The 9,271-nt window shown below is 32.9% G+C and overlaps 1 protein-coding gene across 2 annotated transcripts in view; it reads right to left on the reverse strand.

Annotated features, from left to right (window-relative positions):
- The window catches only part of LOC111088700 (extracellular serine/threonine protein kinase four-jointed-like), a 50,871-nt gene that overhangs the window by 9,197 nt on the left and 32,403 nt on the right, over nucleotides 1–9,271 (reverse strand). For both annotated transcript variants that reach the window (XM_022399512.1, XM_022399516.1), the window contains exons 2-3: nucleotides 3,064–4,183; nucleotides 721–897 (exon numbers count right to left, since the gene is read on the reverse strand). In XM_022399512.1, the coding sequence (XP_022255220.1) occupies nucleotides 721–897; nucleotides 3,064–3,988 (1,102 nt within the window). In that variant the 5' untranslated portion in view covers nucleotides 3,989–4,183. The remainder of the gene's footprint in view (nucleotides 1–720; nucleotides 898–3,063; nucleotides 4,184–9,271) is intronic.

Here is a 9,271-nt window from a genome sequence, read left to right on the forward strand (position 1 = left end):
GTTAATTTACGTAGTAAAAAAGTTAACTATCTTTTATTAGCATTTGTTAGCCGTACTAAGAGTTATCATTTTTATCTGTACGAAAATCCATGTTTTATAGAATATAATCGCACGAAGACTGATCATTTTTATCTGTACGAAAAATATTGTTTTAAAGCATTTGTAGTCGTGCGAAGACTGATCATTTTGATTTCACTAACCACACAAAAACCAAGGTAAACATATTTTTGATTCTTTATATCGCTCTGAGAATCTAATATACGATTTCAGTTTGGTTTGTTTGTTTGTTTTGAATTTCGCGCAAAGCTACACGTGGGCTATCTGCTCTAGCCGTCCCTAATTTAGCAGTGTAAGACTAGTAGGAAGGCAGCTACACATCACCACCCACCGCCAACTCTTGGACTACTCTTTTACCAACGAATAGTGGGATTGACCGTCACATTATAACGCCCCCACGGCTGAAAGGGCGAGCATGTTTGGTGGGACGGGGATTCGAACCCGCGACCCTCAGATTGTGATTCAGTTTGGTCTTGTTTTTCTAGTTTAATTGATAGGAAACTTCGATAAACCCCTTAATTAAAGGAACAAAATATAAATGTATAAAAGTGATTAAAATTGCTGAACTGAGAAAGAAAATTTCCAACCAAAAAGACCTTCCTTCATTTAGTGATGAATTTTGCGTTATTTCCACAAATGATTCATAACATTTTTTTTCTTTACCTTGTATTAAGTAGTCATGGGGTGCCCTGTATCTGGCACAGACGTGAGATCCATCTTGAAAGGTAACGTATTGGTTTTTTGGCCTCCCACAACGATTCCATGTAGGGGGCTCTATTTGCACAACTTGTAGGTGGCGCATTCGATAAATAAAAGCCCAAACTTCATCGTCCGTAACACCTAATTTGAAAAAGACAAGTTAATTGCGTTTCTGAGAAAGTTCTTTGATATCAAACTATTAATTTTCGCGTGAAAAAATACCAGAGCTATCAGAGCAGTAAAGATCATAACCCTAATAATTCTCTCTGGTTTATGACAATAAACAATGATAAATAATTGATAAACAATAAAAAATGATGAACAATAATAAACCGATTACGTTTTAATTAATTTGATATAGAATTGTAAAATTATCTTAAGTAACAAGTACTATTAATGATATTTCTATTTTAATGTAGTAAAATCACTTTTTATGTACTATAAATGTTTAAAATTTAAGTTTGTTTTTTGTTTCATAGCGAAGCCACGTTGGGATATCTGCTGTGTTACTTCGGTCTTATAATGCTAAAATACATTTGTAGAATCCTATATTAATTCAGCTTGTGGCTTTATATGTATGTCCAGCTCACTTCTTCCACAGTTCTTGAGTTAAAAATACTAAACTTGGTAGGCAGACTTGGAGTGACCCGAGGTTGTTCTTGTCTATATAGCATAGCCGTCCTACCAAGGGGGGTCTGAGGTCTAAAACGCGCCGTCAAGGTCACCCAGGTATAATGGGATCTAAGAGTAGGTTTTCAGGGTCTCTGAAACAGACTCTGATATCGGATTTTGTGTACCTGATCCTCACAGAATCTCGGGGACGCCATTTTCGAAACTGTGTTCATACAAACTAGAGGAAGCAAAGTTGCCACACATGTTCAGTTACGAAGACGCCCGTTTTTTGTTTTTGTTTTTCTTTCAAGTATGGACTCCCTTGTGGTAACTAAAGAAGTAATTGGGTATAATGGAGGAGACTGATCGGAACCTTGGGGCTTCTGTGACTCAGGAGAGGACCTTAGAACCCCGCAGCGGAGCAAGGGTATTTTATGCTAGTATCTTTAAAGAATAATTTTGTACATAAAAAGTAAACTTATTTAAAAGGCAATAGCTTTTGTACAAAACAGACAATCATCTTTTTATCGATTACTTTGTATACATTTTGCTTTAGTTTTTTAGTTTTTTTCTATCAAACAGTATGTCTTTGTAATTCGTTTTAAATGTTAGTATTGACATATGTACATTAGAATCTACATTTTGCGTCTTTTCATAAAGCTTTATTTAAAACACTATCATTGTAAAATCCCTATGACATTATAGTCTATATATTTAATTGAGTGTAAAATAAAAAAGAGAAAAAATTCGTGGTCCTGGAACTTTTTAGATCATTTGAAAAGTATACGTCCACCCATGTTAAAATGTTTTCTGTTTCTACAAGTGGAAAAAGCAAACAAATAAATACACATCGTCACTTTTGTTCTTGATTTAGTTGCATGCATGTAAAAGACACATACTATTCTGCTCTCCCGTGAATTTTTAATCTGGAATATTTACGATTTATAATAGCGTGTGTAGGAAAAAAAAAGACAGTACGCGAAATTCGTTAAGGATTCGGTGAGTACGATAAGATAAACATCAAAAAGGAGAAGGATCAGTAAATTAAACTGCTATTTTAATCTTATAAATTTTTCGTAAAAAAAATACAATGTGTAACACTAATTTCCATTTAAAACTTTTACCGAAAAAAAATCTGCAAAAGAGTCCAGAACAAAAAGCTATACATCAATAAATGGAAAACTGTTTGAATAGCTTTGTACAATGATGCTGTGTTGTGTACTGAATTAACTTTGTAAGCGGTTACACAAAAAGCCTAAATTTCAGAAACAAGTTATAAATTACTTCACTCTTATACTAACGAAAATTACTATATTTTATCACACGTTTTAGCCTAAATATTTGGCAGTATAATTTAGATTTTACATTGGCTTATCTAATTTTGGGCAATGGTGAATATAAGCTTTGAAAAATATATTGTATTACTTTGCCTAGGCCAGTGAAAAATTAACAAGAGAAATAATATAAACCAACTATTTTTCAAGCGAATAACAATCGTGAAAGCTGTTTTGTAAAGCTTATTAAAATACGTAAATTACAATGTATTCGTCACAGTAAGACATGCGTCAGAAAGCATTTATTGTATCTGTTTCAGAAAAGTCAATCAAATTTTAAAGAACTTACGAGAACATCAACAAGTCTATTCAAAAGACTCTTCTTTGAAATGAAATATTTTTTAACGCATAAATAACACACCTTTGGAGACCAGTGAATCTACTTCTTCTGACCAGAATATATCATCTTCCACTACTGGAATCCCTTTCAAATTTTGAACACCAACAGATGTTCTGGACCGACGACTGGGAACATCAAAGGGAACCTGAAATTTTGGTATTTCCTTCTTCGTATGCGTATGATGCACAGACGCGGTAGCAACAGAAGATAGTTTCGAAGCAGAAGCAGCTTTGTACAGACTTACTTTTCCATCCTTTGTTGAAACTGAATTTATAGTGTTGCTACTAACACGTATTCCAAAAGGAATTAGGAGTTTGTTAATTGATTTAATCCAGCTTTTCTCTCCATTCAAAAGTTGCTTTCGAGACACTCCTTTATGTGAATCTGTATTGGTTTTTAATGTATTCATTTGCTGTTCTTTTTTTAAGTTAAATACTAACTGTGAAAATTCAGTAAGGTCTCTTTCCAATGTAAATGATTTTTTCACGCCGTCTTCTGCTGAGACAGTATTTACCTCTTGTTGATGACCTTGAATTACACGCGAGTTTTGTGTTCTTCCCTTCTCTTTATGAAGCCTTAAAGACGCTGTGTTTGCAGCTTCTAAAGCTGATTTTTCAGTTATTTCATACGCTGTCTCACCATATGCGGTATAATTATTGTTCATTATCTTAAAGTCTTTTTCTCCAATAGGACCGTGATTTGCTCTCGCAATGTATCGATTTCGATACAAAAGATAATACGGTAAGTTGGATATCTCGTATTTACTGTACGTTCGTTTTAACTTCCTGGGAAAATACGATTCTTTATTTACAACTTCCAGTTCCCGCTTACTGTACTCAAAAGGTTTTTGTTGGATTGTAATGAATGTACATACCATCAAGAAGGTCACAAACATAAATCCACTCACCGCTATCAAGCGATACATGCGTATCATGTACACTTTCATTCTGGAAGATTATCTGTTGTGAATAAAGGTCCACATTTTCAAACTCAAGAACAATGATTTATGAGTATAAGACTTTTCTGCCAAGATATTTTTTTTATTCTCGCTTTAAATCATTTCTGCCAATAGTAACTGTTGAAGTCAGTCCTCGGTTCCTACATCACGCCTTCCAAGAACAATGATTTATGAGTATAAGACCTGGAAGTGAAAAGAAGATTGACAATGAATGGTTAAGAAGAATCAAAAAATTAAAATTAGTAAGATTCTGAAACACTAATTTTGGAGCTTTTCTACTCGTTTGTTACACACGCTTTACTCTCTGGTAAATATACTATGGATTGTATGTAGGACCTTATATATTTAACTTATATACGCATAGAATAACTGGAAATTATATTACGAAGGTTGTAGGATTATCAAACGCATAATTATTAGAAAACAAGCTAGAAGAGGGTTTTTACAGATGTCCAAGTTTGGGCTTAGCAAGTTATAGTTCTGTGGAACATAAACTGAGCCCCTCATGATTAGCAAGAAATAATTATGCAGAACATAAACTAAAGCCCATCATGATTAGCAAGTTATAATTATGTAGAACATAAACTAAGCCCATCATGATTAGCAAGTTATAATTACGTAGAACATAAACTGAGCCCCTCATGATTAGTAAGTTATAATTATGTAGAACATAAACTGAGCCCCTCATGATTAGCAAGTTATGATTATGTAGAACATAAACTGAGCCCTCATGAAATTACTTAAACTTTTGAATTCATGACACATATTTTATGGCTTGTTAGATAAGGTTGAATCGACCATATTGATGATAACAGCTCTTTATAATCGTGTTTGACGAAGTGTTTATTACAAGTAAAAAATGTACAGTTTCATTAACAACCTTCAACCCGTCCATGAAATTTCACAGTAACTATATTAATTCAAATCTTACAACTGAGGGCAAAAACCAAGCCATAAAAGTCTATTGCGTATAATCTTTAATTGAAAATGAATGAAGGATTGTTTCCCCCACATCTCACAACAACTACATTGACATCATTCTTCCCCTATACAACTACTTCAAACATCGTCCTCATCAAGTCGTACCTGAGTATTGATATGACACGGTATTTTGTTTGTATAGTGTACGAAACTATTTGCTCACAGATTTAACATTCCTTGCATATTTATATTTGCTATTGTTATTATAGACTAAACTATAGGTTGACGTTGAAGCATAAGCTCGGCTACAGCTTGGACTTAACTATATTGTGGCCACCTAGGAGCTGTAACTCCGAATATTAACATTATAATCGATCCATCTTACCACTTAGCCACTAGGGGGCTCACCATACATTCTAAAAGACATATCACCTAATGCTATTTGGTGAGTCTCTTAGAGGAATTTTGCTATAGTGGTAGACCACATACGTTGGATACATCTCGTTGGGAACGAAATTAGATATTACGTCATTGAGTCACCAGAGTGCTCACTAGATATTTCAAAACACACATCCTCTGATGCTATTCGGTGATTTTGTTAGATGGATTCTGCTATAATGATAGACCACTTAACTTAGATTCATCTAGCCAATCACGATATGAGATACTTCGTCTATTAAAAATGGGAAAAACCTAAAATAACCAAATTTATATTTTTATCATAAAAATTATTATTTCAGTATGTACACCAAAAGGATCCTCAATCCAAAACAAGAACGCTGTATTGTTTAGACGCATCTCTAGTTGTCACAACAATTGTAGACCACTACTATTCCAGCTGTATTTCAACAAACCACACTATTGTTTAAACGCACCTCTCATTGTCACACCAATTGTAGACCACTACTATTCCAGCTGTATTTCAACAAACCACACTATTGTTTAAACGCACCTCTCATTGTCACACCAATTGCAGACCATTACTATTCCAGCTGTATTTTAACAAACCACACTATTGTTTAAACGCACCTCTCATTGTCACACCAATTGTAGACCACTACTATTCCAGCTTGTAACTTTTTTATAACCACCTCTCGATGTGATTCTTATTCTAAACTAACTATCATCGTAGATGTAACTTTCTGAACCACACTGTTGTTTTAATTTGTTACTAGAGTTAAATGTATTTCTATACGATAAATTGTGTGGTTTGTGGAAATAGAGCTGGAATAGTAGTGGTCTACAATTGGTGTGGCAATGAGAGGTGCGTTTAAACAATAGTGTGGTTTGTTGAAATACAGCTATATAAAGGTAAAAGTGATAAAGTCGATTTTCATACCATCATCTCGGGAAAGGTCTTTCACGAATATGGACAATTTTATAAACCTATTAAAAAATGAAAGTTTTGCTTTTAACACGAAAATATAAAGTAGCGTAATTCGCATGCCAAGTGTCGTTATCTGTATGTTCATTACGGTTGGTTACTTACAGTAACAACGTTTCGTATTTCTTGGAGATGATAAGACATCAAACTTTGTGTTTGCCCAAGAAATTCTGAGACTGTCTGCACAGTGAAAGTAACATCGTATTATCAAATTAATGACCGCGGATGATAACCACAGTTGTTTTAATGTCACTAGCGGTCATAGCACTGTAGTTGGGGTTCTAATGTTGTCTTTCTTCTTCACATTTGTACGAATTTTTGTAAACAAAGAAAACTCCAATTCATAAGTTTTCGCTCTTTTGTTTTCAGCTTAATATTTATTTATTTATTCGAGTTTGATAATACTTATTCTACATTTTACTGGCATCGGTTGTTTATTTTATTTTTCTAAAATATTTTTCTTTGATTGCATAACACCATTCCTGCAACCACCGTGAAAGCATTAAATTAACTTATCTCCTGACACTGGTCTATTCGGGAGTTAGCGTTCTATTCTATTTTAAACGCGGAAGATAATTAAAACCATTAAATACATGAATTTATGCGCTACTTATAAATTCTTTATCGTCCATGAAAAAACTTTTTTGGTAAACCTATAACATTTACAATATTATTCAACTAACGCTTTGGATAAATTCTGCTTTAACCTTCTTTAATGATTTCATCAAAACAATTAACACGTGTAATCAAGAAAGTAAATTATTCTATTCTGGAAAAATACTCAATTTAATTATCTAAAGAACATACATTGTTGAAGTGCTATTAGTCTGTTATATATACGTGAGATTAATTTGCAATGAAATGAAATATGCCTTAAACGACAAGTGATTTATAAGAAAATAATCATACGGATCAACTTCAACTAGGAGATCAACATCTTCGTATGACATTACGACAAATAATACAGAACGGTTCTAAATACTAGTTTTATTGAAACAATTATAAACTGGATACTTTTTTAATTATTTATCAGTTTTGTATCTAGAAATTCGTAATGAAAATAGCATCGTTTTTTGTCATTTTCTTTTATTTTTGGCCTTATTTATCACCCTTAGTGGGATTTAGAGTGCAGTTCCATACTTTTCTTTTCCATCTACCAGATGTCATCATTTGATGACTAGTTGGTATGTGGAAAACATTGCTAGCGTCCCCCACTTTCAAAATAAACATGTTGGCGAAAGGAGACTTTAACTGGGGATATGGTCCAAAAAAACCTGTCATTCCGCTGGGCTTAAAACGGATTATACATTTGAAAAGTACTGACACAGAAAAATGGAAATCAAAGTCACTTATGGCATTAAAATCTCACTCCATTAAAAATATCAGGATGTTTGCTAATTTTGAACGCAAAATTTACTTTAAATATGATTAATCAATCGTATTTTATGTATTGCAAAATATATTGTTGAATTATTATATATATATATATATTCTTTTGACCATTAGCTGAAGAATATTATTTGTAGAATCATGTTTCGTCAAAACATATAACTATTCTGAATACGATAAATTTGGTAGTAATAATTTTAATCGCTTTATTATTATCACGTAATTTGTCATGTAAAACACTTAAGGATATTATCTGATAACAAGACATTGTATTATACCATATAATACTATAGTATTTCATACAAAGTCTGAAAATAATGATGTACAGCTGCTTGAAGTTAGAATAATTATAAATTATATAGTTTAGATTTAGCTTAGATAATTTAGAAAAGTAAAGCTGAAAATTTTTGTTTTGAGGACGACGTGTTGGAATGGCATTTTAAAATACTTTTGTAACGGTTTCTATCGTTGGATAAGTCCTTTTTTGATTATTAGGTAGAAATGATGCAAAGTTGAGTGAAAGAAAACGTTTTTCCAACTGAAATTTTTACAACTTACACGGTTTTACGATAAGTAAGTGATATGCCTATCTCACAAATAAAACTTAACAGCCACTAACTTGTGAAATTTCTTCTTATATATTCGGCAAAAACTCAAAACTGGCAAACTAACACGCTTGTTAACTCAGTAACCAAGTGACAACACTGTTAAAATTGTAATAACAAATTAAATGACTCAATGAATAATCAACAATCTGACTAACTCACTAATCAACAACTCTCTTGTGTTTGTATACTATTAAAACATTTCCCCCAAGTCTGTAGAAAGTTCGAAATGCTACGTGCAAATCTAAATTCTCGTGATGTTTCAAGGAGTTACACATCATGCGAAACTTCCTCTAGCAAACACAACAAAACGCCTAAGTTAAATTATTAAAACATAGTTTAAACACTGCCTGGATTGTGAAGTCCACTGAATAATGCTAATACAGAAATTAAATATATATATATATATACAAGCTTAAAATTCCGTAATTATCAATAAAATCTCCCTTTACAAGTATCAACCTTATGTCTTTATCATCTAACATTAAAATCATTGAACCAATAGTGAAATATACGAAACAAAAATTATACTATTAAGTTTGATCAACAAAGTAATATTTTATTATTTACTGTCATCGTATACCTTTGTTGTTGTTTTTCTATTACGTGGGTTGTGATAGGAAGATGTTCTTGTTCTTTATTGTCACTTGTGGAGTTCTCTCTGGGTATATGGAACTGGTCTCTAAAACAACCTCAGGGTTTCCAGCGGCTTGAATTATTTATGGTGAAATTTTTGGTAAAGCTAAGCATTTGGCAGTTCTCTTCACGTCTTTCCAAAGACTATAACAACAAATGACTTGAACCACCTACTACTCTTCACAACAAATGACTCGAACCACCTACTATTCTTCACAACAAATGACTCGAACAACCTACTACTCTTCATAACAAATGACTTGAACCACCTACTCTCTTTACAACAAACGAATTGAACCATCTACTACTCTTCACAACAAACGACTCGAACCACCT

This window comes from Limulus polyphemus, unplaced genomic scaffold (genome assembly GCF_000517525.1).
Source record: "Limulus polyphemus unplaced genomic scaffold, Limulus_polyphemus-2.1.2 Scaffold102, whole genome shotgun sequence".
In the NCBI taxonomy this organism is placed as follows: Eukaryota; Metazoa; Arthropoda; class Merostomata; order Xiphosura; family Limulidae; genus Limulus; species Limulus polyphemus.